Source organism: Pelodiscus sinensis, chromosome 3 (genome assembly GCF_049634645.1).
Source record: "Pelodiscus sinensis isolate JC-2024 chromosome 3, ASM4963464v1, whole genome shotgun sequence".
In the NCBI taxonomy this organism is placed as follows: domain Eukaryota; kingdom Metazoa; phylum Chordata; order Testudines; family Trionychidae; genus Pelodiscus; species Pelodiscus sinensis.
In genome coordinates, this window is record NC_134713.1 from 200,099,481 (window position 1) to 200,126,539 (window position 27,059).

A 27,059-nucleotide genomic window follows, 5' to 3' on the forward strand; every position below is an offset into this window, starting at 1 on the left:
TGATGTCCTGGAGGTCTCTCTCCATCTCCAGACCGGCTCCTGGGGGGGCGGCGCAGCCCCCAAGTGCTATCCCGCTGCAGCCTGTTACCTCCTTCTCCACGGGGATCTTGGCCTGAACAGATTGTTTGATCCGTTCCCTCCCTTCTCGTCCCTTTACTGCCCTTTAGCATCCCCCACGTACCACGCTCCCCCCGGCCTTTGTCCTTCCCCAGCAGCACGTCCCTCCAGACACGAGGGCGACTCCACCGTGGCTTCAGGATCCTATGACGGCCGCCTTCCCTCCCTGCACCAGGAGCTCTGGTCCCCCGGCTCTGTGCACAGCTTAGGTGGTTCTGCCTGGCTTGGCCCAAACCCCTCACCCGCCTGTACTGCCGGGCTCACTGCCTGGCTGCGGTGTCACTGGTCCCGGCTCTGTACTGCCTCTTGGCGGCCAGGTAGAAACCCCCCGAAGATCCCGAGCCTCCTGTTCTCCAAGTGCCTTCCCCGGCCTGGCGCAGTGTCCCGTGGGGTGCTCCTGCCAGACTCCAGCCGCGTCAGCTCCCAGGCGCGGGACGATCCGAGGACTCTTTCCTGCCCCTGCCGGGTCCTCTTGGGCCTCAGTCCACATCTGTTCTCAGGCACAGACCGGCTCTTCCTGAGCTTGGTGCGGTTCTCCGGCCCTCCTCCTGTTCTCCGCCTGCGAGTCCGTTTGCCTTCTGAGCCTCGTCCTCTGTCCCCCTGGGGGCTGCAAGCTCCGTTGACTCCATCCCCTCTCCCCGCAGGACTAGCCGCTCTTGCCCTCCCGCCTGCGGCTGCTGCTGTCCCCCTTCGTGGCCGACCTGCTCCCGAGTTCCACGTGTCCTTCGTTCGCCAGGCTCCTCTGCCTGGGTCTAGCGTCACACGCTTACCTGACCCAGCCATCGCCCCTCCGAGCTCTCCCGCCTGAGTCCTGACTCTTCCCTTCAGCCTCCTCTTGCCTTCGCTCCATCTGCTCGCCTCCCCTTGGAAGCTCCATCCCCGTTTCTTCCCGAGTCTCCAGGCCTGGGACCTTCCCTTCCGCTCGCCTGGGGCAGCAGTGGATGCAAACGAGGCGCGTGGCCGGTACCCGCTGCAGGATGCTGTGTCCCTCCGCTTCCACCGCCGGCCATCTTTGCTCCCTCTTCCAGCCCGTGGGCCCCGGCCTTCCTGCGTGAGCACCTGCCACGGGCGAAGGAAAACAATCCCCTCGCCAAGAGAGGCAGCTTTCCTGGGCCGGGGCCCCAGGGCTTTCAGGGGCACCTTGCCCTAGAGGAGCCGGGGAGAGTCGGCGCCATTGGGCATGAGGACCCGGCGGCAGGGAGCGCCACCTGCTAGCGGCACTGGGAACGACGCCCGGCAGGCAGCATTACGGAGCGTGAATCGGGGCTGGCAGCTGCCGGGGAAAGGAATGTCGGGGAGCAGATGCGAGATGCCAGTCAAAGACACCCGAGAGCAGCTGCCCCCGCCGCATTCAGACGCGGGCCGGCCAATGGCACGCCAGGCTCTCGGGGACTGAATCCCCTCCCCCCGTGCGGCCTGGCCCTGGCCTACTTAGGAAGAAGAACGAAAAAAATCTACAGAGTAACGGAGCCCAAAATGGCCCTGCCGCCGAAGAGCTCCCAGCGGCCTCGTGCGTGGGCCACGAAGCCAGGGGCCCGAAATAGACGCCTGAGCGCAGACCGCAGTCCGTGCCGCGTGGGGCTGGGAGCAGCAGGGTGGGGCCCCGCCTGGCCCCAGGGCGCAGCAGCAGTGACCAGGAGCTCAGGTTCCAGAGGGCACTACGACGGCCCTTCTTGCAGTGCAGTGAACACAAGAGCGGCCAGCCTGGATCAGAGCAAAGGTCCATCTCTGCCAAGTGACCCCTCCCCTGTCACCCTGACAAAGAGAGGCCCGGGACACCCTCCCTGCCCATCCTGATCTAGCCCCCATGAATGGATCTAGCTCTTTTTTGAACCCTGTTCTGCTCCTCTCAACGTCCTGTGGCAAGGAGTTCCACAGGTTGACTGTGCGCTGTGTGAAGAAAAACTTCCTTTGGTTTGTTTTAAACCTGCTGCCGATTCATTCATTGGGTGAGCCCTAGTTCTTGTGTGATGGGAACAAGTAAATCCCTTTTCCTTATTCGCTCTCTCCACACTGACCTTATAGCCCTCTGGTCCCCTCTTTTCCAAGCTGAACTGTCCCAGTCTCTTTAATCCCTTTGTTGGGACCCGTTCCAGCCCCTCATCCTTTTCCCCGGTGCCCGGCTGAGGGCAGATGCGGGTGGCGGCAGCAGGGGCTCCCCGTCCGAGAGCATGGCCGCAGCACGCGGCTCCTTGCTCCGCCCGAGCGCCCCAGTGTGGGTCGGTTCCTGCGCCGCGCTGGAGAAGTGGCCCGCGCGGCCGGCACTGCGCCGGAATCCCGTGGCCAGGCGGGCGGCTGCCAGGAGCCCCGGCGAGGCACGTTTCTCTGCGGAGCCGGGCCAGCAGAGCGGCCGTGGTTCGGAGCCCCAGGCCGAAAGGGGAGCAAGGGACGACGCTGCCCCGGCCTTTGTGCGGAGCCACAAGGAGCCCCCAGAGCCGAGTCAGCATCCGGGGGGAGCCCGCCCCGCCCAGCCAGCGGTGGAGGAAGCTGCACGGGGGCCGCCGCCGTCTTATGTGCCACCTGCCTGGCTCGCTGCAGCCCCACCACGCCCCCCAATTACCACATTAAGCGGCTGCCTAGGAGGAGGGCAAATAGCTCGTTAGCGAAGGTTGCAGCTGACACTTAATGAGGCGTTGTCAGGGGATGTGGGAGGGCGCCCGGGCGCGGGGAGGGCTCGGGCAGAGATCGCAGCCAGAGTCCTCCCTGCGCTGATCCAGCTGGGGGGAGAGAGCTGCAGAGAGACAGGGCACCTTCTCCGGGGGCCGCCAGGCCGGGACCGGCAGGGGATCTCTCCAGTACAGCCAGAACTGGCAGCTGCGGAGCCCAGGGTGTGACCCACCCTCTGAAGGCTGGCTTGGGGGATGTAAGCTCGCCGGGGCACCTGGCCTCTCCCGGCCGGACGTAACCCTGCCGGGGCACGGCCTCCCCTCCGGGTACCTGGCCTCTCCCGGCCGGACGTAACCCTGCCGGGGCCTGGCCTCCCCTCCGGGTACCTGGCCTCTCCCGGCCGGACGTAACCCTGCCGGGGCCTGGCCTCCCCTCCGGGTACCTGGCCTCTCCCGGCCGGACGTAACCCTGCCGGGGCCTGGCCTCCCCTCCGGGTACCTGGCCTCTCCCGGCCGGACGTAACCCTGCCGGGGCCTGGCCTCCCCTCCGGGTACCTGGCCTCTCCCGGCCGGACGTAACCCTGCCGGGGCCTGGCCTCCCCTCCGGGTACCTGGCCTCTCCCGGCCGGACGTAACCCTGCCGGGGCACGGCCTCCCCTCCGGGTACCTGGCCTCTCCCGGCCGGACGTAACCCTGCCGGGGCACGGCCTCCCCTCCGGGTACCTGGCCTCTCCCGGCCGGACGTAACCCTGCCGGGGCCTGGCCTCCCCTCCGGGTACCTGGCCTCTCCCGGCTGGATGTAACCCTGCCGGGGCCTGGCCTCCCCTCCGGGTACCTGGCCTCTCCCGGCCGGACGTAACCCTGCCGGGGCACGGCCTCCCCTCTGGGTACCTGGCCTCTCCCGGCCGGACGTAACCCTGCCGGGGCACGGCCTCCCCTCCGGGTACCTGGCCTCTCCCGGCCGGACGTAACCCTGCCGGGGAACGGCCTCCCCTCCGGGTACCTGGCCTCTCCCGGCCGGACGTAACCCTGCCGGGGCACGGCCTCCCCTCCGGGTACCTGGCCTCTCCCGGCCGGACGTAACCCTGCCGGGGCCTGGCCTCCCCTCCGGGTACCTGGCCTCTCCCGGCTGGATGTAACCCTGCCGGGGCCTGGCCTCCCCTCCGGGTACCTGGCCTCTCCCGGCCGGACGTAACCCTGCCGGGGCACGGCCTCCCCTCTGGGTACCCGGCCTCTCCCGGCCGGATGTAACCCTGCCGGGGCCTGGCCTCCCCTCCGGGTACCTGGCCTCTCCCGGCTGGACGTAACCCTGCTGGCACCTCGCCTCCCTTCTGGGTGCCCGGCCTATGATCACTGGGGCTCCTAGGCGCAAGACCGGGCCTTTGGCTGCACTGACCTGCATGTCTGAGTGCAGCTGGACCCAGTCTTCTTTGGACCCCTGCCCCACCAGCCCCGTGTCCCGTGCAAACGGCCCCCGCCTCCCCAGAGTTGATATTTCTTCCCGGATCAGGGCTAGTGCGGGGCTGAGAACTGACCCCGGGAGACCCGGCTCCCTGCCCGCTCGCCGACGAGTCTCAGGGCGTGCCGCGGTCCAGGCGCCGGCCATTGCTGCTCCGTGGATTCTCCCAGGCGCTCGTTGGTTAACGAGGGCTGGAGGCCCCTACGGGCGTGCGGATGCTGCAGCGTCGGGCAGCGCCGCGGCCAGGTCGGAGCGTTCTCCCACCGCACGGATGGTGCGTTTGCTCAAAGCGTCGGCCAAGACGTCCTCTTTCCCGGCAGATGAGTCCCTGGAGCAATGCAGGGGGGCTGCCTGTACCCGGAGCAGTAGCCCTGACGCAGCCGGCTGGAGCAAATCCCCATTTGGCTGGGGCGCTCGGTCGAAGCGTGCGCTGGACTGGATGTGATCAGAGAAAAACGCCGTGCTGGCCAGACTGACCCCGCATGGGTGTGGAGATTGCAAACCCGGCCAGCGGGGGACCTGGGTCTGTTACTGCAGGGGAGGGGGCACCCTCCTTGCCCGCTTGCAGGAGAGCCCCCCCTGCGTCCAAAGACGTTTCCGTCCGCTGCCGGCTCGGGGGCAGCCTGGCGAGGGGGCTGGCCGGTTCCACTGCAAACAACCTGTCGGCACCTCCAGGCAGATGGACACACCTGCGCTGTGCGCGTTCAGCGTCCAAGTCTTGCAGGGGCCTGGGCGCTGGAGACAGCTGGGTGGTGGCGCTGACGGGGTGCAGAGGGCCTGGCGCGCCCCCGGCTTACTGCCCTACAGCATGAAACGCGGGTGCGGGTTCGGCTGCCTGTTCGCTGGCAGCTCCCCGTGGAACAACCGTTCTCTCAGCACGGCCTGAAGTCCACCCAGGAAACACAGCGCCGGTGTCTCCGCACACACCACGGGGAGACCGCGGCACCTTAGGCGTGAGTTCGGGTTCTTCTTTCCCCCACGAAAGCTGGCGCCCTAACGAGTGTCTTGGTCTCCAAGGTGCCCCCGGCCTCCCCGTTGGGTTTTCGAAGCGGCGGGACTCGAGCCGCCCCCGGGTTTGTTATTCCCGTTCCCGTGGCAGGGCAGAGAAAGCGCCCACAGGCACCGTGGGAGGAACCCGCGGGAGAGCGTGGCAGCTGTCTGTCTGCCGGCCTGTCTCGCGGGCCACCCCGCTGGGAGTGACCGGCCCAGCCCAGCTACTCGGAGGCCTGGTGGGCGTCTGCCCGTGGCGGGCGGGCTGCCAGAGGGACGCTGTAGCTGGCTCTTGTCCAGGCCCACCGCCGGGCTGCACCTGCCAGCCGAGCCAGGCTTGAGCCGTGCACAGGGGAAGATCCGGGGAGAAGGCAGGTGCGGCAGGACCCGGGCTCCCGCCTGGGTTGCCCAGGATGTAGGCGGCCTGGCAGAGGACCTCTCCTGTCCCCTCCAGTCAGGTCAGGGAGGCAAAGGGGAAGGTGAGGATGGTGGACCCATCAGCCCCCCCCGGTGCGCGGTCTCTGGGACGCTGTCTCTGCAGCCCGGGGTCGGTGGCCCTTGTCGCTCTGGGTAATCTCAGCTCTGCCTGTCTTGGGACTCTGCCTGTTGGACTCCTGGACTCAGCACATGGGGCTGGGGCGCTGTCTGGGGGGCTGAGGGAGGCAGCCCCTCCTGGCCCAGGAACAGGCTCTGGTCCGACAGGAGGGTCCCTTGGGCTGCGCTCCAGGGCTGGGCTTCTCCCGGGGGGAGCAAGAGGGTCCCTGCTGACCCAGAGGTGCCGCTCCGTGGGGACCTGGAGAGCGCAGGGTCCCGTCGGCGTCTCCCCCTGCCAGCTGCACTGTCAGCTCCATGCCAGGCCCGGCCCTGCCCGCGACATCCGGTGGGGACTGAGCTTGGAGCCGGAAGGGCCACCGGGCTGAGAAGCGAGGGGGGTGCCAGGTGGCAGGGGCCTACATGGGGTGCCTTTGCTGGGGGGGCGGCTCTGATAGCTGGACGAGGGAGGGGGGCTGTTTAGGCAGAAGCTGGGGGGTGTAGAAGAGGCTCCCAAGGGAAGTGGAGGGAACCTGGACTGAGCAGCCCTTTTGGGTGGGGGGCTGGCGGGGCGGGCTGCTTGCGACCCCCTGTCCAGAGCCGGGCGAGTCTGTGCCACCAGCCCGGCCTCCATGCCGCCCTGTTCTCCTTGCAGGGGTCAAAGCGAGTCCTGCGATCCAACGAATACGTCCTGCCCCCCGGCGGCCTGATGGACACCGACCTGGAGCTGACTTTCTCTCTGCAGGTAGGCTGAGGGCAGAGCGCCCGGCCGCCGCGCACTGACACAGGACTGAGATGGTGTCCAGAGGCCCTGGTCCCTGCAGGGATGCACAGTGGGCGTCTGGCCTGGGCACCAGGGTGCGGGAACAGGCATTGTGGCTGGAGGTGGGGGGCTGTGGGCGGGAGGGTGATGCAGGGCTCAAAGTTGGGCAGGCAGCTCCCTGGGCCGGGCTGGGCTGGGCTGGGAGCAGCGGTGGCCTGGGCTGGGTGGGGAGCAGAGCTGGTGGCGGCGGCCTGGACCATGGGCCAGGCGGGGAGCGGGCGGCGGCGGCCTGGGCCGGGCGGGGAGCGGAGCGGGTGGCGGCGGCCGGGGCGGGGTGGGGAGCGGAGTGGGAGGCGGTGGCTTGGGCCGGTCGGGGAGCGGAGCGGGCGGCGGCGGCCTGGGCCGGGCGGGGAGTGGAGCGGGCGGCGGCGGCCGGGGCGGGGTGGGGAGCGGAGTGGGAGGCGGTGGCTTGGGCCGGTCGGGGAGCGGAGCGGGAGGTGGTGGCCTGGGCCGGGCGGGGAGCGGAGCGGGCGGTGGTGGCCTGGGCCGGGCGGGGAGTGGAGCGGGAGGTGGTGGCCTGGGCCGGGCGGGGAGCGGAGCGGGAGGTGGTGGCCTGGGCCGGGCGGGGAGTGGAGCGGGAGGTGGTGGCCTGGGCCGGGCGGGGAGTGGAGCGGGCGGTGGTGGCCTGGGCCCTGGGCCGGGCGGGGAGACCCCTCGCCCTGCCACGCCAATCTGTCCCCTCCCGCAGTACCCGCACTTCCTGAAGAGGGACGGCAACAAGCTGCAGATCATGCTGCAGCGGAGGAAGCGGTACAAGAACCGCACCATCCTGGGCTACAAGACGCTGGCGGTGGGAAGCATTAACATGGCGGAGGTAAGCGGCGGGCGCCGGCGGGCCGGGCAGCGCCCCCAGGGGCCGGGCAGCGGGCGGAGCAGTTGGCCAGGGGCTGCCCTGCCGTGGGAGTCACTGCGTGTCCGCTCCCAGGTGATGCAGCACCCCACGGACGCCAGGCAGCTGCTGGGCCTGCACAGCAACGGGAAGGACGCGAGTGTTCAAGTGGCTGAAATCAGCATCTGCTCCCTCTCCAGCCAGCCCATTGACCACGAGGACGGCAGCGTCCCCTCTGGCCCCAAGATCAAAGCCTCGGGTGCGTCTCTCCCAGCCCCAGCTCCCCCAGGCGCTCTGTCTCTGGCCATGCGGGCGTTTCCTGGGGACAGTGCGGGTGGGGGGAGGTAGTTTGGCTCGGGTGTGACATCTGCATTTTTAAAACAAAGGAAGGTTTTCTTCATGCAGCGCACAGTCAATCTATGGAACTCCTCGCCACAGGATGTTGTGAAGACCAGGGCTTTTACCAGGTTCAAAAAAGAGCCAGATAAATCCTTGGAGGTTAGGTCCATCAGTAGCTGTTAGCCAGGCTGTGCAGGGAGGATGTTCCTCACCGCTGTTTGTCAGAGGCTGCGAATGGGTGACGGGAGGGATCACGTGCTCCGTTCACTCCCTCGGGGGCACCTGGTGCCGGCTGCTGTCAGGGCTTGAGGAGCCTTTGGTCTGACCCAGCCTGGCCGCTGTGTTCTGATGTTCGGTGTCTGGTTCCAGATCGCTCCCCCGACATGGATAACTACTCGGAGGAGGAGGACGAGAGCTTCTCCTCCGAGCAGGAGGCCAGTGACGATGCTGTGCAGGGCCAGGTAAGGGTGGGCAGGGCCTGCTGCCTGCCCTCCGGGACGGGGACACCCGCAGGGCCCTGGGGCAGGAGGATGGGACGGTCAGTGGGTGCCCCCAGCCCAGCCCAGCCCAGCCCAGCCCCTCTCCTGCCCTGGGGCCGAGCCGCAGGGAGCAGAGCACAGGGTCTCGGGGCCATGGCTGTGCAGCCTGGATCCTCCATCAGTCCCCTGTGATCACCGCAGCCCAGAGACCCGCCCTGAGCCCGAAACCAGGCGCTGGAGAGTCCCAGGCCTGCGGTTCCAGGAGCTCGTATGCTCACTGGAAAACAGCTGCTCCCGGCTGGATTCGCAGGCTTCAGAGCCTGCTACCAAATTCCGGCTGCCCTGTCAGGACCCCTGGCCTGCGACCGAGCCAGCCCTGAGCGGCCTGGTGCGCTGACTGGGCTGAGTCCCGGAGCCGTTGCTACGAGGCGGGTTTCCGATCCCTGTGGCTCAGCTCTGAGCCGGTCCAATTTCCCCGTGTCCTCCCGTTGTGGGAGCGGGCGGCTCCGCAGGGACGATCGCTCCTGCAGCCACGGGGCAGCACAGCCGGGAGCCGGTGCCAGTCGGGGAGAGGGGAGCTCCCGGGCGCTGCCAGGCTGACGTGCGGCCCCTCTCGCCGAGCAGGACCTGTATGACGAGGAGGACGACGGGAGGAAGCCGAAGAAAGCCCGGAGGAAAATGATCAGAACCACGTCCATGAGCCGGGTAACGTCCCGGGGGCGTGGGCTGGGCCTGGGCCCGGCTGGAGGCCCCGCAGGGGCGCTGGGTGCTCTGGCTGGGGGTCCCCAGGGAGCTGCCTCTCGCCCGCCGGCGCCTGGCTGGGAGTGGCCGAGCGTGGGCAGGGTGCATGGCCCGGCCCTCTGCCCTGCCTCTCCGCCTTGCGCCTCCCCCGTCCCACGGGAGGCAGCCCGGGCAGTCGCCCCATCGCACAGGCAGGGAGCTGGGCCCGAGGGCGCCGGGCGGAGCAGAGACTCGGTGCGATGGCAGCAGGGACGCTGGCTCCCTCCCCGCGCCCCCGGTCACGTCTGCCAGCCTGACTCGCGCCCGGCCCGGCCCGGCTCAGAGCTCTGCCTGGGGCCGTGGGCTCCGGAGGGAGGGGCTGGCCAGGGCTGGGCTGCAGGAGTTTTCCACGTTTATTCCGAGAGCCCTGCTGAAGCCGTAGCCGGGGCCGGCCGGGACCCTGCCCGCGTGTGGCTGAGGGCCGGGCCGGGAGCGCAGGGGCCGGGTGCTGTCTGTGTGCGTGGCCTGGCCTGGCGCCTGCGTCCCTGGCACCCCGCACGCTTTATTTGCGTGGCCCCTTCCCCTCCCCCGGCCCTCTGCCTGGGGCCTCAGAGCCGGGCCGGGGCTCTGGCCGGGGCCCCGCGGTGCCTTTGTGGCTGGGGAGGGCGGCCCTGCAGCCGGGGCACCTCACCCAGCCTCTGCCCTTCCCTTCCAGCAACCCAACTTCAAGCAGAAATTCGTTGCTTTGCTGAAGAGGTTTAAAGTGATGGACGAGGTGAGCGGGGCGCGGGCCCGGCCTGGGGCTCCGGGGTGCGGTACCCGCCCCAGCGCGCTCGGCAAGCCCGTCCTGCCCGGGGGTCCCTGGAGCGAGAAGGGAGGGGCAGGGGCCGAGCGCCTGGGTTCCCAGTCTCCTCTGGTGCAGCCCAAGGGGGGAGGGAACCCCCGGGGCTTTCGAGCCCAAAGCCCAGCCCAGAGCCGGGGCAGTGGGCCGTGTCCGCATTGCCTGCCCCTCGGGCTGCGGTCGGGGAGGCTGGGAGCGGGCGCTCGCCCTTGGAGCCGGGCTGGGCCCTGAGAGGCGCCTTTTCCCGCCCGGAGCCCCACTGGCTGGGCCACGGGATGAGCCGATTGCACTTGCTCCGGAGCTCATGGGACACCTGGGGCGCTGGGCCTGCTCCTCAGGCCCCCGAGGCTGCCGCAGGGCCCTGCCTGGCGCAGCTCTTCCCTCTGACAGGAGGAGCCGTTGCCACAGGGGCCCGGCTGGGACCTGGTGGGCTGGGCACGGGGGGCAGGGCGGGATAGGCGCTGTCACCTGGCTGCTCTGCAGCAGGCTCTGGGCTGGGACCCAGCAGACCGGGTGTGGGGGGCAGGGTGGGATGGATGTGGAGACGGGCTGGGTGTGGGGGGTGGGCCGGGCCGGATGCGGGGGCGGGCGGGTGCTGTCACCTGGCTGCTCTGCCACAGGTGCTGGGCGGGGACCCGGCAGGCTGGGTGTGGGGGGCAGGGTGGGATGGATGTGGAGACGGGACGGGCACCGGGGGTGGGCGGGCGCTGTCACCCTGCTGACCTGCCACAGGTGCTGGGCGGGGCCCCGGCGGGCCGGGTGTGGGGGGCGGGATGGGTCGGATGTGGAGGTGGGCTGGGTGTGGGGGCCAGGCGGGCGCTGTCACCCGGCTGCTCTGCCACAGGTGCTGGGCGGGGCCCCGGCGGGCCGGGTGTGGGGGGCGGGATGGGTCGGATGTGGAGACGGGCTGGGTGTGGGGGGCGGGCCAGGTGTGGGGGGCGGGATGGGTCGGATGTGGAGACGGGCTGGGTGTGGGGGGCGAGATGGGTCAGATGTGGAGACGGGCCGGGTGTGGGGGGCGGGATGGGTCGGATGTGGAGACGGGCCGGGTGTGGGGGGCGGGATGGGTCGGATGTGGAGACGGGCCGGGTGTGGGGGGCGGGATGGGTCGGATGTGGAGACGGGCCAGGTGTGGGGGGCGGGATGGGTCGGATGTGGAGACGGGATGGGTGTGGGGGGCGGGATGGGTTGGATGTGGAGACGGGCTGGGTGTGGGGGGCGGGATGGGTCGGATGTGGAGACGGGCCGGGTGTGGGGGGCGGGATGGGTCGGATGTGGAGACGGGCCGGGTGTGGGGGGCGGGCCAGGTGTGGGGGGCGGGATGGGTCGGACGTGGGGGCGGGCGCTGTCACCCGGCTGCTCTGCCACAGGTGCTGGACGGGGACCCGGCGGGCCGGGTGTGGGGGGTGGGCCGGACGTGGGGGCTGGGCGGGCGCTGTCACCCGGCTGCTCCGCCACAGGTGCTGGGCGGGGACCCGGCGGGCCAGGCGCGGGGCGTGGAGGAGGACCTGGGGCTGCTCTCCGACAGCCTGGAGGAATGCAACGCCAGCGACAGCGGCCCCGAGCTGGAGGAGGACGAGAGCGTGCACAGCACCCCCAAGCCCACCCTGCGGTGAGCTGGCCCCAGACTCACCCCACGGCCTTCCCACCTCCTCCCCAAGAACGGGCCTCGGCTCCCGGCCTGCCCTCCCCGCCCCCCGTCCAGCGTGAGTCGGAGGGCAAGGACCCAGCCCACAGCTGTCTGGCTCAGCGTGCCGAGGGGCCGGACGTTGCTGGCCTGGCCTGGCTGGGGGTAGGACACGCCCTTCCCAAGGGGACGCTGGGCAGGGCGGGTGCTGGAGAAGGTGGGGGCCTGTGTGGGGCTGGGTGCTGAGCGGGGGTCTCCCCTGCGTCTCCGTCCTGCAGGCGTTTCTTTGAGGGCGTCTCTCACTCGGGTTCCCAGACGGAGATCGGTGGCCAGAAAGGGCAGGATCGGGAGTCCGCCAGCTCGGTGAGTCGCCCCCCAGCTCCTGGTCGGCCCCCAGTTACCTGCTGGCCAGTCTGCCTGTTCCCTTCCCAGCACAGGCAGATGGGGCAGGAGCGCTCTGGGGGCCCTGCGGGGGGGATAGGGGATTGGCCCCTGCCCCTGCTCTGGGTCACTCTGTTCTAGACTCTGGTTCCCTCTGCCCAGGGACAAGTGGAGAAGCGCAAAGCCGGAGCGTCCCGCGCCCTGGAGGAGGTGGCCGTGGAGACCGGACTGGTGAGTTTCTGCCGGCTGGTGAGGAGCTGCCCCCCATGGCTCGGGCCCCCATGGTGGCCCCCATGATGTTGGCCTTGGGACCCGTGGCTGCCCCGGGACGCGTGGCTGGTCCGTGTCTGTGGCTGTGGCTGCCCTGGGACGCGTGGCTGGTCCGTGTCTGTGGCTGCCCCGGGACGCGTGGCTGGTCCGTGGCTGTGGCTGCCCCGGGACGCGTGGCTGGTCCGTGGCTGTGGCTGCCCCGGGACGCGTGGCTGGTCCGTGGCTGTGGCTGCCCCGGGACGCGTGGCTGGTCCGTGGCTGTGGCTGCCCCGGGACGCGTGGCTGGTCCGTGGCTGTGGCTGCCCCGGGACGCGTGGCTGGTCCGTGGCTGTGGCTGCCCCGGGACGCGTGGCTGGTCTGTGGCTGTGGCTGTCCCGGGACGTGTGGCTGGTCTGTGGCTGTGGCTGTGGCTGCCCCGGGACGCGTGGCTGTGGCTGTGGCTGCCCCGGGACGTGTGGCTGGTCTGTGGCTGTGGCTGTGGCTGCCCCGGGACGTGTGGCTGGTCTGTGGCTGTGGCTGTCCCGGGACGCGTGGCTGGTCTGTGGCTGTGGCTGTGGCTGCCCCGGGACGTGTGGCTGGTCTGTGGCTGTGGCTGTGGCTGCCCCGGGACGCGTGGCTGGTCTGTGGCTGTGGCTGTGGCTGCCCCGGGACGTGTGGCTGGTCTGTGGCTGTGGCTGTGGCTGCCCCGGGACGTGTGGCTGGTCTGTGGCTGTGGCTGCCCCGGGACGCGTGGCTGGTCTGTGGCTGTGGCTGTGGCTGCCCCGGGACGTGTGGCTGGTCCGTGGCTGTGGCTGCCCCGGGACGTGTGGCTGGTCCGTGGCTGTGGCTGTGGCTGCCCCGGGACGTGTGGCTGGTCCGTGTCTGTGGCTGTGGCTGCCCTGGGACGCGTGGCTGGTCCGTGTCTGTGGTTAGCTTAGGCTTTGGGGCGTCCCCAGCACCCTGTCCCCACGTGGCTCCGTTATCTGCCCTCCCAATAGTGTGGTGGGGAAAATCCCGCCAGCTGGGGCAGGGCAGGAGCTGAGAGGAGGATGCTCTGGGGGTTCGGCTCAGCCCCTCTGGGCCCCAGGCGACCCGCCCCGGCCGTGCTGGGAGGGGCAGACGGGGGAGGCCCGGCGGCGCTCCGGTGTGCACTGACTGTGCCCGCAGGCGCTGGAGGCGGAGGAGCCCCCCCCTCGCCCCGGGGCGGCGGAGGCAGCCGGGCGGGAGAGCAGCGTGGACAGGCTGGCCCAGCTGTGCAGCGCCGAGCCCCCCAGCCCTGTGTCGCCCAGGTAAGGCAGCTCCGGGCCGTGGCCTCGTGGGCTGGGGACAGCCCCTGGGCCCCGCCCCTGTGGAGGAGGGGGGATCTGCCTGGCTGGGGCCGGCCCAGCCCTGGTAGACGGAGGGGGGGGGTCTGCCTGGCCCCGGGCACAGCCCCAGCGGGGGAGGGGGGAGCTGTCTGGCCCAGCCCCATTGGGGGGGGATCTGCCCGGCCCTGGGTGCGGCCAGCCCAGCCCCAGCAGGGGGAGGGAGGATCAGGCCCAGGCCCAGCCCCAGCGGGGGGAGGAGGGGATCAGGCCCAGCTCTGGTAGACGGGGGGGGGGGGGGGGGGGTCTGCCTGGCCCCGGGCACAGCCCCAGCGGGGGAGGGGGGGATCTGTCTGGCCCAGCCCCAGTGGGGGGAGGAGGGGATCAGGCCCAGCTCTGGTAGACGGGGGGGGGGGGGGGTCTGCCTGGCCCCGGGCACAGCCCCAGCGGGGGAGGGGGGGATCTGTCTGGCCCAGCCCCAGTGGGGGGAGGAGGGGATCAGGCCCAGCCCCAGCGCGGGAGGGGGGGATCAGGCCCAGGCCCAGCCCCAGCGGGGGAGGGAGGATCAGGCCCAGGCCCAGCCCCAGCGGGGGAGGGAGGATCAGGCCCAGGCCCAGCCCCAGCGGGGGAGGGGGGGATCAGGCCCAGGCCCAGCCCCAGCGGGGGAGGGAGGATCAGGCCCAGGCCCAGCCCCAGCGGGGGGAGGGGGGGATCAGGCCCAGCCCCAGCGGGGGAGGGGTTCTCCCTGCCCCAGACTCTGCAGCCAGCCCTGGGGCCGGGCTGCTGCCATGGCTGGGGGCTGTCGTCCCGTCCCGCAGCAAAGCCGAGAGCCGGCAGGCCTGGCGGCCCCGCAGCACCTCCATGAGGGACCGGCAGCACTCGAAGGCGCAGGGCGACCGCACCAGCAGCCTGGACAGCGAGAGCTCGCCGGACTCGCGGCTCGGCGCCCAGGTCAGGGGGCGGGGGCGGGGCGGGCCTGGGGCTGGGCCCACGCGTGTGCAGTCGAGCCGTGTGGCCGGCTTTGCCCTGGGGCTGGGCCCCACGCGTGTGCAGTCGAGCCGTGTGGCCGGCTTTGCCCTGGGGCGGGGCCCACGCGTGTGCAGTCGAGCCGTGTGGCCGGCTTTGCCCTGGGGCTGGGCCCACGCGTGTGCAGTCGAGCCGTGTGGCCGGCTTTGCCCTGGGGCTGGGCCCACGCGTGTGCAGTCGAGCCGTGTGGCCGGCTTTGCCCTGGGGCGGGGCCCACGCGTGTGCAGTCGAGCCGTGTGGCCGGCTTTGCCCTGGGGCTGGAGCGGCCCGCGGGCGCCTGACCCGGCCTGCTCGGCCTGTCCTAGGTGCCCCGCAAATCCATCTACGACCAGCTGAACCGGATCCTGGTGCCGGACGAGCAGCTGCCGGAGAGCGTGATCCTGGTGGACGCCGCCGAGTGGCCCGGGCAGGTGAGGGGAGCCGGGCTGCCGGGGGTGCGCAGCCCAGGAAACGGGGGTTCCCAGTAGAGCCGGGTCCCTTTGTCCTCGCGCGGGGGGGGCCGCTGGAGCCGCTTAGGAGCCCCAGGGGTGAGCAGGAGTCATCGCGCTGCGTGGAGACCCCAGAGCGCCCGGCCCTGCTCCCGGACGGCGACGGGAAACCTGCCTGTCGAGGGCCGGACACTCAGGGACTGGCCCGGCAGCGGGAAGGCGCTTTGCCCCTGGGGCGGGCTGGGCACCGTCTACCGGGAGAGAGGGTCTTAGAGCCCACACCCCGCTGGAAAGGGGGAGCCGAGGCCCGTGTGGCTGCAGCCTCCCTGCGTCAGCCCCTTGTCCCGCTGGGCAGCACGGCCGGACGCTGCCAAGTGCCCAGGGAGCTCGCCTGCGCGGGCTGGGTTCCCGGGGGGCCCTGGGCCTGGCTGCCGGGGCCGCACTACACGGACACACGAGGGGGGCTCACCCCCGGCCTCCTCTGCCGTTGCATCCCCAGTACCTGAGTGAGCAGCTCCAGGCGCATCAGCAGCCCGTCGTCTGCACCTGCTCCACGGCTGACGTCCAGGCTGCCTTCAACAGCATCGTGGCCCGCATCCAGAGATAGTGAGTGCGGCCGGGCCGGGGCAGGGCCTGACCCAGGGGGCACTGGAGGGGGTGGGGTCGGAGACTTGCGGATGCCCGTGCCCCATGGCGGGATTGGGCCCTGAGTGCATGGGCTGCCCACGTGTCCCAGCCAGGGGTTAACACTGGACCCTACTGATGGCAGCGCTGGGCGGGCACTGGGACGTGCAGGGGGGGCGAGGGTGCACGTGAGCCAGGCCCGGGTGCTAGAGCAGTCCCAGAGCAGCAGCAGGGCCGGGCCAGCGCCAGCGAGGAGCCTGCCCAGGAGCTGTGCCCTCGCCATGTCCCGGCCCCCGTGGCACCGAGTCTCGGGGCTTCTCTTCCTTCTGCAGCTGTAACTGCAACGCCCACGTGCCGCCGCCCGTCAAAGTGGCCGTGGCAGGAGACCAGAGCTACCTGAGCATCGTGCTGCGCTTCTTCGTGGAGCAGCTGGCCAGCAAGACGCCCGACTGGCTCAACTACCTCCGCTTCCTCGTGGTGCCCCTGGGTACGAGCCGGCCGCCGGGGGCAGCAGCAGGGCCCCCCCCCGAGCAGCCCGCGTCACTTCCTCCCTCTCTTGCCAGGCTCTCACCCGCTGGCCAAGTACCTGGCCTCGGTGGACGGGCGGTACAGCGCCCTCTTCCTGGACCCGGCCTGGCGGGAGCTGTTCAGCCGGGCAGAGCCCCCCAGCACCGGTGAGTGGCATAGCGGGGGTGTCGCCTTTGTGACCGGTGTTCCCGCCGGGCTGGGTGCTGGGAGTCCCACTGACACCCCTGGGCAGAGGGAGACACAGGAGGAGAGGTGGGGACTGGCCCCAGGCCGGGGGGCAAGGGCCAGGGGCAGGGAGGATGGTCTTAGACCAAGGAAGGGGGTGAAGCCCCTTCCCCCCAAGAGGACTCCGGCTCTGCCCCTGGCTCCTGTGTCAGCTGCGCTGTCTCGGAGAAGCCAGAGCCCTTCCCGGTGTCTGGCTGCAGCTCGAGGCTCCCCGACGCGCCGTCACCGTGAGCAGTGGGGCGCCGGGCGGGCAGCCGGGGGACGCTCACCCCTCCCCTTCCCCCAGACCCGGTGGACGTCCCCGGCCCGCGTAGCCGAGTTCATCGCGGGGGCCAGCCAGTCCCACCAGCTGCCCATCTCGGAGGCCATGCTGACCTACAAGCAGAGAGGTTGAGGGCGGGGGGCCCGGGGTGCAGGCAGCCTCGCTGGGCACCCCCCAGCTGCATCCGGGGCCGCGGGGCCGGACAGCTGGCTGGGTACCCCGGGTTGTGCAGCCTGCAGGGAGCTGTCAGAGTTGGTTGGCCGGCAGGGGGAGGCCGGCAGGCCCGGAGGGGGCTCCGGGGGCTCCGGCCCGTCCCCTTCTCTGCCAGCGCCCCGGTGCAGGGCTGAGCTGAGCCGCCCGCGGGACCCTTCCTGCCGATGGCGCCGGTGTGGCCAGGGCAGGCCCAGGCGCCAAGCAGCCGCGTTCATCTCCTGCTCAGAGCAGTGTGGGTCGGGGTTGAGGGACACTGCAAGGGGGCTGTGGTTGGAGGCGGGCGGGGGGCAGGCCAGGCAGCTGGGGGTCGGAGGCGGGGAGGGAGCCCACACCCGCAGGGGGCTGCCTGTGGCCAGTGCCAGTCCCTGGGCGGCTCCCAGTCCGGTCTTAGCTATGGGCCCCGGCGCATCGGGGGGCTGGCTCCGGGCCCGAGGGGCTGCAGGGCGCGTGGCAGCCGCCCCCTCACCTCTGCCTTCTCTCGCTCTGCGGCGTCCCAGGAAGAGAAGCCTCTATTTTGATTTTTACATCAGGTACTGGCCTGTCGTGTGCGCTGGCGCCTCCTCGTGTCCCGTCCCGTCTGTGCCCTGCCCGCCCCTCGGCTGCCCCGGCTCCCTGCCCCCTGCCCTGCATGCGAGCCCCCCGCCCCGCCCCCCGTCTGTCGCTCCCCCCGCCGTGCCTGTGCTGCAGCGCTGGGCGGGTGTGGGGCATGCAGGTGCCAGGCCGGCCCGAGGGGCAGAGGCTGCCACCCCCCAGCTCTGCTCCGTGGCCAGTGACGCGGGAGGGCCGGGCGTGTGACTCGGACGGGGGTTAATGGGCACTGCTGGGCGGCTGCCCTGTGGAGCGAGCGACGTGGGGGGGGGGGGCTGTACAGCCGGGCAAATGGGCCAAGTAACGCAGGAGGGGGTTGGGGGCTGCCCCATGGGGGAAGCAACTCTGGTGGGAGAGGCAGGGTGCTGCCTGGTGGGGCGAGTGCCGTGGGGGGCTGCCTGGTGGGGCGAGTGCCGTGGGGGCCGGGGGGCTGCCTGGCGGGGCGAGGGCCGTGGGGGGCTGCCTGGCGGGGCGAGGGCCGTGGGGGCCGGGGGGCTGCCTGGCGGGGCGAGGGCCGTGGGGGGCTGCCTGGCGGGGCGAGGGCCGTGGGGGCTGGGGGGCTGCCTGGTGGGGCGAGTGCCGTGGGGGCTGCCTGGCGGGGCGAGGGCCGTGGGGGCTGGGGGGCTGCCTGGCGGGGTGAGGGCCGTGGGGGGCTGCCTGGCGGGGCGAGGGCCGTGGGGGCTGCCTGGCGGGGCGAGGGCCGTGGGGGGGCTGCCTGGCGGGGTGAGGGCCGTGGGGGCTGGGGGGCTGCCTGGCAGGGCGGGCACTGCCCTGCACAATCCTGGGTGGCAGCCGGTGCCCACGCCCCAGGGCTGCTCTCTGACCGCCCTCTCCTCCCCCCGCAGCCCAGACGACGACTCCTGCCAGAAGTTTGTGCCCTTCGTTGGGGTGAGTGTGGGGGGGCTGTGCCCCGCGGGCGCCTGGCCGGGGCGTGGGCCAGGCCTGTCTCATGTCTCTGTCCGCAGGTGGTGAAGGTGGGCGTCCTGGAGCAGTCCTTCAGCGCCTCCGGTGAGCCGCCCTGCAGCCCAGGGAGGGGGGTGGGCACGTGCTCCCCGTCCCCCCCTACACCCTGTCCAGGATCCCCCCTCCCCCCCCCCCAGCCTCGAGCCCTGCGGCGGCTTCTGGCCCCCGGCGCTGCTCAGAATGCTGGCCTGGCTCTTGCCCCAGGAACGCCCCCGCTGGGGGGCTGGGGGGCCCTAGGCTGGAAGCACCAGTCTTGCCCCGGCCCAGACCCCTGACTCGGCCCCGCCTTTCCCTCTCCCCAGTGGACTCGGACGATGCCACCGGCTCCCTGCTGAGCTCGGCCCCGCCAGCCGCCCCGGGGGCGCCCCACTGCAAGGAGGCGCTGGGCACCCCGCCGCCCTCCCCGTCCGTCAGCAGCAGCCTCTCCGGGACTGGGTGAGGCTCCGTGGGCGCTGGAGCAGGGTGCGGGGCCAGGGCCAGGCACAGGGCTGGGGGTGGGAGCCAGCCCCTCCTCCTGCACCTGAAGGGCCCTGGCCTGGCCCCACAGGGAGGGGGAGGTAGAAGATGCCACCCACGTGGGGCAGTGACGGGCAGGGGCTCCCTGCCAGCCGAGTGCAGGGCCTGTGGGCCGCGCGGGAGCCCAGCCTGGCCGGCTGCCATGGGCCTGTCCCTCCCCAGGTCCCTGAGTCCCGGCGCAGAGGTGATGGGCCTGCAGGTCGACTACTGGACGGCGCAGGGGCTGGAGAAGAGGAAGGACGGGGACAAGCGGGAGACGGGCTTGAAGAACACGCTGAAGAGCAACTTCCGGTCCCTGCAGGTCAGCCGCGTGCCTGGCCCCGGGGAGCCTCTGCCCCCCAGCACCATGGCCATGACCGTGGTCACCAAGGAGAAGAACAAGAAAGGTAGGACGGGCGGGCAGGGCCCCCAGCAGGGCCGGCTCCGGGCCCCAGGCAGGGCCCCCAGTAGGGCCGGCTCCGGGCCCCAGGCAGGGCCCCCAGCAGGGCCGGCTCTAGCAGCCTCTCTCCCCCCAGTCATGTTCCTGAGCAAGAAACCCAAGGAGAGGGACCTGGAGCCCAAGAGCCAAGTCATCGAGGGGATCTCGCGCCTCATCTGCACCGCCAAGCACCAGAACACCATGCTGCGAGGTAGGGCGCCCGCCCCCCTGCGCCCCCCCCACCCCCGCGTGCCCCTCTCTGGCTCTGCTGCACCCCCAGGCCGCCCCGCTCCAGCCCTGCTCTCTGCCCCCAGTGTCCATCGACGGCGTGGAGTGGAACGACGTCAAGTTCTTCCAGCTGGCGGCGCAGTGGCCCACCCACGTCAAGCATCTGCCCGTGGGCATCTTCGGCTACTCCAAGGGCCTGTGAGCGGCCGGGACGCTGCTGAGGGCGGCGCTGCCTGGGGGGTGCAGCCGGCCCCCCAAGCCAGCTCCCTTCAGTGGGGGGAGGGGGACTGGGCCCTGCCCTGGGTGCTGGTCTCACTGGTGCTGCAGGCTCCCTCCCAGCTGCACCCTAGACAAGGGCCTGCCCCCCGTGGCCTTGGGGGGGTACAGAACCGCTGAGTCCATGGGCCTGGGCCTGAGCTGGGAGACACCTGGGGTGGGCTGGGCCCCATGGGGCAGCAGGTTGGGCTGGCCCAGTGGTGCCTCCTCCCCTCAGCCCAGGGAGGCAGGTCAAGTTGCAGCCCTGCTGGGGGGACTCCCAGGTGTCACGTGGCCGCCCACGGCTGGGCCCATCTTTCCCTTCTGCCAGCCAGGCTCCGTGCCCAGCCAGCCCCCAAACCCGCCCCTCCCTGCGCCCCCAAGCCGGGCAGCACAAGGCCGCTTGCTCCGTTTTTTTACAAGATTCTATTTTTGTTAAACTTATTGTATGGTTGCTTCTCTGGATTCCTTTTAATAAATTAACGCTGGTACCACTGTGCCGGGCAGTGCCGGGCGCCTGCTTTCTGGGGGCGTGGCCACTGCGCGGGGCAGGGCCGGCCGGCTGCTTCCTGGGGGCGTGGCCACTGCGCGGCGGCTGCTTCCTGGGGGCGTGGCCACTGCGCGGCGGCTGCTTCCTGGGGGCGTGGCCACTGCGCGGGGCAGGGCCGGGCGTGCAGCCAGCTGCTGTACCCATGCAAGTGGGGCAGTGTTGCATGGCTGCTTGCTGCGGGCGTGCTGACTGCTCCTGGGACACCGCTACAGCCCAGGCCTGCCTGCTCCTTGAAGCCAGCCGGGAGCTGCTGCCCGCAGCCGTGGCCAGCCCACGGGGAGCCTGGGGCCTTGCCCGAGAATGAAATGGCTGGGGGGCCCAAGGCTGCTGGCCCAGGCCAGCACAGCGAGGGGGGCACAGTTGTGCTGCTTTATTAAAGTCAAGCGCTGAGGCCGTGGCAGTGTTTGGCACGTGGGCTGGGCTGAGGTGCGGCGCGTTGCCCCAGCGGGCAGCGTCCAGGCCCCCGGCCCTGCCCCCTTCTACCTGAAGGTGGAGAAGGCCTGTCTGTGCTCGGCGCAGGCCGCGCTGGGCGCCGTCTTGATCTGCACAGTCTGGAAGGCGACGGGGGGCGGCTGGGGGGGCGGCTGGGCGGGCAGGGGCTCCGTGGAGACGTACTCCAGCCGCTGCGGGTTGGCCTCCTGCCGCCGCAGGTAGCCCTGGCTCAGCAGGTGCAGGACGCAGGAGAGCACGTCCGTGCTGCTGCAGCAGAAGCTGAGGAACTTGGGGGCGGAGCCGGACTCCCATTTCTGACAGGCGTCAATCACCTGTCGGGCAGAGGCAGCGTTAGTGGGCGTGGCCGGGCGCCCAGCAGGCCCCGCCCCTGCCCCGCCCCCGCCGGGCCGTACCCTGAACACCAGGTTGTCGATGTGCAGCTCCTTCTCCCCCTTCAGCAGCCGCACGATGAGGCAGCAAAGCACATTCCTCTTGCGCTCCAGCGCGCCGCCCTCGGCCGCCTCCACGGCCAGGTAGGTCTGCGGGGGCAGCAGGCGCAGGGCCCGCCCCCCCGCCCGGGCCAGGGCCGCCTCGTCCAGCCGCAGCAGCCCTGGGACCGGCAGGCGGCGCTCAGCGGGGCCCGGGACCGGCCCTGCTCGAAAACCAGCCCCCCCGTATCCCCCCCGCCCCCCCAGGGCCCGCCCCCCCGCCCGGGCCAGGGCCGCCTCGTCCAGCCGCAGCAGCCCTGGGACCGGCAGGCGGCGCTCAGCGGGGCCCGGGACCGGCCCTGCTCGAAAACCAGCCCCCCCGTATCCCCCCCGCCCCCCCAGGGCCCGCCCCCCCGCCCGGGCCAGGGCCGCCTCGTCCAGCCGCAGCAGCCCTGGGACCGGCAGGCGGCGCTCAGCGGGGACCGGCAGGCGGCGCTCAGCGGGGCCCGGGACCGGCCCTGCTCCAAAACCAGCCCCCCCGTATCCCCCCCGCCCGGGCCAGGGCCGCCTCGTCCAGCCGCAGCAGCCCTGGGACCGGCAGGCGGCGCTCAGCGGGGCCCGGGACCGGCCCTGCTCCAAAACCAGGCCCCCCCGTATCCCACACGCCCCCCCAGGACCGGCCCCTCCCCCCCCATATCCCCGCCGCCCCCCCCAGGGCCTGCCCCCCCGCCCGGGCCAGGGCCGCCTCGTCCAGCCGCAGCAGCCCTGGGACCGGCAGGCGGCGCTCAGCGGGGCCCGGGACCGGCCCTGCTCGAAAACCAGCCCCCCCGTATCCCCCCCGCCCCCCCAGGGCCCGCCCCCCCGCCCGGGCCAGGGCCGCCTCGTCCAGCCGCAGCAGCCCTGGGACCGGCAGGCGGCGCTCAGCGGGGCCCGGGACCGGCCCTGCTCGAAAACCAGCCCCCCCGTATCCCACACGCCCCCCCCCCAGGGCTGGCCAGCCCCCCCGCATCCCCGCTCACCCCCCCAGGGCCAGCCCCCCACAGCACACCCCTGCCACCCTGCTCGGGGACCCCCCCTCCATATCCCCACACGCCCCTCCAGGGCCAGCCCCTCCCCCCCATATCCCCACACGCCCCCCCAGGGTCAGCCCCCCACAGCACACCCCTGCCACCCTGCTTGGGGACCAGTCCCCCCCCTCATCCCCACACGCCCATCCAGGCCCAGCCCCCCTCCCAGCTCAGAGCCCAGCCTCATGAGCCCTCTCTGGGACCAGCCTGGCCACCCTCACCCCAGGCCCAGCCCCCTCTTCTAACCCGGCCCCCCCGCTCTCCCCATACGCACCCCCCTCTGGCAGGCTCTGGGTCAGGATCCCGGCCTCTCCCGTCAGCGGTTTCAGCGCCTGGCTCAGCAGGGCGGGAGACAGCCCCGTGGCCTGGGCCAGCGACTCCACGGCCACTTCCTGCCGAGCAAGCAAAGGAGACAGGATGTGGAGAAGCAGGGGCAGGAGGCCGGCAGAGGGGCCAGGGTGGGAGGAGGGTTCGGGGCTGCGGTGCTGGACGGGGGCGAGGGGAGAGAGAACGGCCCCCCCCCCCCCGGCCGGAGCCACACGGGGACACGGGAGCTGGGACGGGGGGGCGGAGAGGAACACATTGCGGCTGGAAGGACAGGAGGGGCCAGGCCCCGAGCCAGGGGAGGCTCCGCACAGGACGGGGGGGCCGGGCCCCGAGCCAGGGGAGGCTCCGCGCAGGACAGGGGGGGCCGGGCCCCGAGCCGGGGGAGGCTCCGCACAGGACGGGGGGGCCGGGCCCCGAGCCGGGGGAGGCTCCGCGCAGGACGGGGGGGGGCCGGGCCCCGAGCCGGGGGAGGCTCCGCACAGGACGGGGGGGCCGGGCCCCGAGCCGGGGGAGGCTCCGCGCAGGACGGGGGGGGCCGGGCCCCGAGCCGGGGGAGGCTCCGCACAGGACGGGGGGGGCCGGGCCCCGAGCCGGGGGAGGCTCCGCGCAGGACGGGGGGGCCGGGCCCCGAGCCGGGGGAGGCTCCGCCCAGGACGGGGGGGGCCGGGCCCCGAGCCGGGGGAGGCTCCGCCCAGGACGGGGGGGGCCGGGCCCCGAGCCGGGGGAGGCTCCGCCCAGGACGGGGGGGGCCGGGCCCCGAGCCGGGGGAGGCTCCGCACAGGACGGGGGGCCGGGCCCCGAGCCGGGGGAGGCTCCGCACAGGACGGGGGGGCCGGGCCCCGAGCCGGGGGAGGCTCCGCACAGGACAGGGGGGGCCGGGCCCCGAGCCGGGGGAGGCTCCGCACAGGACAGGGGGGGCCGGGCCCCGAGCCGGGGGAGGCTCCGCACAGGACGGGGGGCCGGGCCCCGAGCCGGGGGAGGCTCCGCACAGGACAGGGGGGGCCGGGCCCCGAGCCGGGGGAGGCTCCGCACAGGACGGGGGGGCCGGGCCCCGAGCCGGGGGAGGCTCCGCACAGGACGGGGGGGGCCGGGCCCCACCTGGGCGCTGTTGAAGTGCAGCAGGATGTACATCTGCAGGGTGGAGACGTGCAGGGCGGTGCCCCCTGCAAACCGGAGCTCGGCGTGGCCCAGCCACGTCCACTGCAGGCGCCGCGGCTTCGAGTGCTCCAGGCCCGGCCAGCTCTGACCTGCAAGAGACACGGCCGGTCCCAGCAGCGCCCCCGGCCCCACGGACCCCCAGCTCCAGCGCCGCTGCCGCTCCCAGCCCTTCGCTGGGGAGTCTGACCCCGCCCTCAGCACCCTGCCCCAAGCCCCGCCCCCTCAGCACCCTGCCCCAAGCCCCGCCCCCTCAGCACCCTGACCCTAGAACCCCTCCCACCCCCAGCCCTCGCTGCACCCCGACCCCAGAGCCCCCAGCCCCACGGGCTCCCAGCCCTTCGCTGAGGAGTCTGACCCCGCCCCCTCAGCACCCTGCCCCAAGCCCCGCCCCCTCAGCACCCTGACCCCAGAGCCCTGCCCCTCGCTGCACCCCGACCCCAAGCCCCGCCCCCTCAGCATCCTGACCCTAGAACTCCGCCCCCTCAGCACCCTGACCCTAGAGTCCCACCCCAAGCCCCAGCACTCGCTGTACCCCGACCCCAGAGCCCCCAGCCCCACGGGCTCCCAGCCCTTCGCTGAGGAGTCTGACCCCGCCCCCTCAGCACCCTGCCCCAAGCCCCGCCCCCTCAGCACCCTGACCCTAGAGCCCAGCCCCCTGCCCCGCCCCCTCAGCACCCTGCCCCTAGAACCCCGCCCCCAGCCCCACCCCTCAGCACACCCTGACCCTAGAGTCCCACCCCAAGCCCCAGCACTCACTGTACCCCGACCCCAGAGCCCCTCCCCCCAGACCCTGCTGCACCTCGACCCCAGAGCCCCACCCCCCAGACCCCGCTGCACCCCGACCCCAGAGCCCCACCCCCCAGACCTCGCTGCACCCCGACCCCAGAGCCCCACCCCCCAGACCTCGCTGCACCCCGACCCCAGAGCCCCTCCCCCCAGACCCCGCTGCACCCCGACCCCAGAGCCCCACCCCCCAGACCTCGCTGCACCCCGACCCCAGAGCCCCTCCCCCCAGACCCCGCTGCACCCCGACCCCAGAGCCCCACCCCCCAGACCTCGCTGCATCCCGACCCCAGAGCCCCACCCCCCAGACCTCGCTGCATCCCGACCCCAGAACCCCTCCCCCCAGACCTCGCTGCACCCCGACCCCAGAGCCCCACCCCCCAGACCCCGCTGCACCCCGACCCCAGAGCCCCTCCCCCCAGACCCTGCTGCACCCCGACCCCAGAGCCCCTCCCCCCAGACCCTGCTGCACCCCGACCCCAGAGCCCCGCGCCCGGACTCACTCTTGGTGTAGAAGTCGGCGAACCGCGCCAAATAGGAGCAGAGGGGCTGCGGGAAACACCGGCCGGGCTCCTCCAGGTAGCAGAGCGGGGAGATGGTCCAGCAGCGCGGGGACAGGGCCAGCACCTTCACCTCCGGCTCCTCCTCCAGCGCGGCCGGCTCCTCCATCGCCTGGAGACGCAGCAGGGCGCCGCGCTCAGCTCCCCCAGCTCCTCTGGGCACCCCGGAAAGGGAGAGGGGACCCCCAGCCCCCCCCCGGGAAGGGAGAGGGGACCCCCAGCCCCGCCGCGTCCCCAGCCCCCCCCTGGGAAGGGAGAGGGGACCCCCAGCCCCGCCGCGTCCCCAGCCCTCCTCCCCGGGGAAGGGAGGGGCACCCCCAGCCCCGCCGCGTCCCCAGCCCCCCCCCGGGAAGGGAGGGGTCCCCCAGCCCCGCCGCGTCCCCAGCCCCCCCGGGAAGGGAGGGGGCACCCCAGCCCCGCCGCGTCCCCAGCCCCCCCCCCGGGAAGGGAGGAGCACCCCCAGCCCCGCCGCGTCCCCAGCCCCCCCGGGAAGGGAGGGCACCCCCAGCCCCGCCGCGTCCCCAGCCCCCCGGGAAGGGAGGGGCACCCCCAGCCCCGCCCAGGCCTCACCGCGTCCTCCTGGCCGGCGTCCAGCTCCAGCAGGTGCTGGTCGAGCTGCTGCAGCTGGAAGAGGTGGAATTGCTGCTGCAGCTCCTCCGACTCGCTCAGGCTCTTGAGCATCTGCTGGGGGAAGCGGTTGGGGAAGCAGAGCCCGAGCTGCTCCACGACGGCCCGTTCCAGCCACACGCTGCCCTGGGCCAGGAGCCGGTCGCCCAGGTAATACCTGCAACGGCAGCTGGGTCAGCCCCCCGCGCCCTCAGCCCCGCCCTGCCCCCGCCTGCATCCGGGGCCAGGCAGGGCTGCCAGATGATTGAATCCAAACACCCAGCACCCTGCTCCCCACCGGAAACCACCGCGGAGAAAATTCTGTTCAGAACAAAACGGGGGAACCAAAGTTGTTGAGAAAACAAAAAGGACCCGAGAGCCGAGCAAAAAACAAACCCCCCGGCGTGGCCCCTTTAAGACAGACTTGGGAGGCTCTCTGGCCCCACCAGGCTGCGGCGGCCGCCCGCCATCCTGCTGCCCTGCGCCGGGCCGCACAGCTCCCCGCGCACCCGGGAGGCACCCGGGATTTTCACCTCCTGGCCGGGGAAAATCCGAACGTCCCGGCCAGAGCCCCGGGGGCCTGTCGGTCAACTCGACACCTGGCAACCCGGCCCTGGCAGGGCAGCAGGCGCAGCCTCCGGGAGACGCCCCCGCGGGCCCTGCCCAGCCCCTGGCAGCCAGGCCTGGGCCGGCTGGGCTGTGGGGAGCCCCGGCCCCCCCTCACCGGTAGAAGTGCTCGAAGGTGCTGGCGAGCTCCAGGCCCGAGAGGAAGAGGAGGGGCTCCAGGCTCTGCTGCAGCCGGTGCAGCGACTCCACGTTGCCCGCGTCCGTCTGGCTCTCCTGGATGCGCTGGTCGACGTAGCGCGCGAACTGCTCACTCACCTGGGGAGAGCGCCAGCTGCCAGGCGGCTCGGGGCCCGGGGGACACGTGGACGGAGGGGGGGGCCCGGGGGAAGGGTCACTCCCTGGGAGCGGGGGTGGGACGAAGTGGGGACTATTCACTGTGCTTGCTTTGTTGTGTTGTGTGAGTCTACTGTCCTGTGCTGTTCCATGGGAACGCTGTGTGTGTGTGCGCGTGCCTCAGTTTCCCCGGGCACTGCAGCACTATCTGGACAAGGAGGGGAGGCCGGGCACGACTCGCTGGGGAAGTACGTTCAGTCTCTCGGCCTGAGGACCAGGTGACAGCAGATGATACCTTGGGCCCTGGAAGCAGGACAAAGGAGAGGGAGCCGTGGGGGGGCCAAGGGGCTATGTGCCCAGGCAGTGGGGGTCTCCATGACGTCTGGGGAGGCTGTGTGCCCGGGCGTGGGGGCTCTGTGGGGAGTCGGGGGGCTGTGTGCCCAGGCGTGGGGTCTCTGTGGAGAGTCAGGGGGCTGTGTGCCCGGGCATGGGGGTCTCCGTGGGCCCTGGGGGGGCTGTGTGCCCGGGCGTGGGGGCTCTGTGGGGAGTCAGAGGACTGTGTGCCCGGGCGTGGGGGTCTCCGTGGGGCCTGGGGGGGCTGTGTGCCCGGGCGTGGGGGCTCTGTGGGGAGTCGGGGGGCTGTGTGCCCGGGCGTGGGGGCTCTGTGGGGAGTCGGGGG

The 27,059-nt window shown here is 72.3% G+C and overlaps 2 protein-coding genes across 4 annotated transcripts in view; one reads left to right on the forward strand and one right to left on the reverse strand.

The window, feature by feature from the left end:
• The window catches only part of LOC102460240 (phosphofurin acidic cluster sorting protein 2-like), a 67,112-nt gene extending 47,044 nt beyond the window's left edge, over positions 1-20,068 (forward strand). Inside the window, 24 exon segments of the mRNA XM_075925924.1 lie at positions 6,359-6,448; positions 7,215-7,340; positions 7,452-7,614; positions 8,064-8,155; positions 8,798-8,878; positions 9,609-9,668; positions 11,195-11,346; positions 11,640-11,724; positions 11,905-11,973; positions 13,159-13,280; positions 14,114-14,246; positions 14,627-14,731; positions 15,249-15,355; positions 15,706-15,860; positions 15,937-16,047; positions 16,413-16,432; positions 16,434-16,514; positions 17,097-17,131; positions 18,035-18,077; positions 18,155-18,197; positions 18,455-18,587; positions 18,831-19,054; positions 19,184-19,297; positions 19,401-20,068. Of these exon segments, the coding sequence (XP_075782039.1) occupies positions 6,359-6,448; positions 7,215-7,340; positions 7,452-7,614; positions 8,064-8,155; positions 8,798-8,878; positions 9,609-9,668; positions 11,195-11,346; positions 11,640-11,724; positions 11,905-11,973; positions 13,159-13,280; positions 14,114-14,246; positions 14,627-14,731; positions 15,249-15,355; positions 15,706-15,860; positions 15,937-16,047; positions 16,413-16,432; positions 16,434-16,514; positions 17,097-17,131; positions 18,035-18,077; positions 18,155-18,197; positions 18,455-18,587; positions 18,831-19,054; positions 19,184-19,297; positions 19,401-19,516 (2,460 nt within the window). The 3' untranslated portion in view covers positions 19,517-20,068.
• Positions 20,069-20,205: 137 nt separating this feature from the next.
• LOC112544328 (cullin-9-like) overlaps positions 20,206-27,059 on the reverse strand; it is a 43,171-nt gene continuing 36,317 nt past the window's right edge. For 2 of the 3 annotated variants that reach the window (XM_075925921.1, XM_075925922.1), the window contains exons 24-30: positions 26,205-26,362; positions 25,445-25,658; positions 24,818-24,986; positions 23,472-23,620; positions 22,321-22,438; positions 20,965-21,161; positions 20,206-20,883 (exon numbers count right to left, since the gene is read on the reverse strand). In XM_075925921.1, coding sequence (XP_075782036.1) covers positions 20,599-20,883; positions 20,965-21,161; positions 22,321-22,438; positions 23,472-23,620; positions 24,818-24,986; positions 25,445-25,658; positions 26,205-26,362 — 1,290 coding nt within the window. In that variant the 3' untranslated portion in view covers positions 20,206-20,598. Of the gene's footprint in view, positions 20,884-20,964; positions 21,162-21,463; positions 21,880-22,320; positions 22,439-23,471; positions 23,621-24,817; positions 24,987-25,444; positions 25,659-26,204; positions 26,363-27,059 lie in introns of those variants that run through there. The other variant, XM_075925923.1, reaches the window with a different exon arrangement.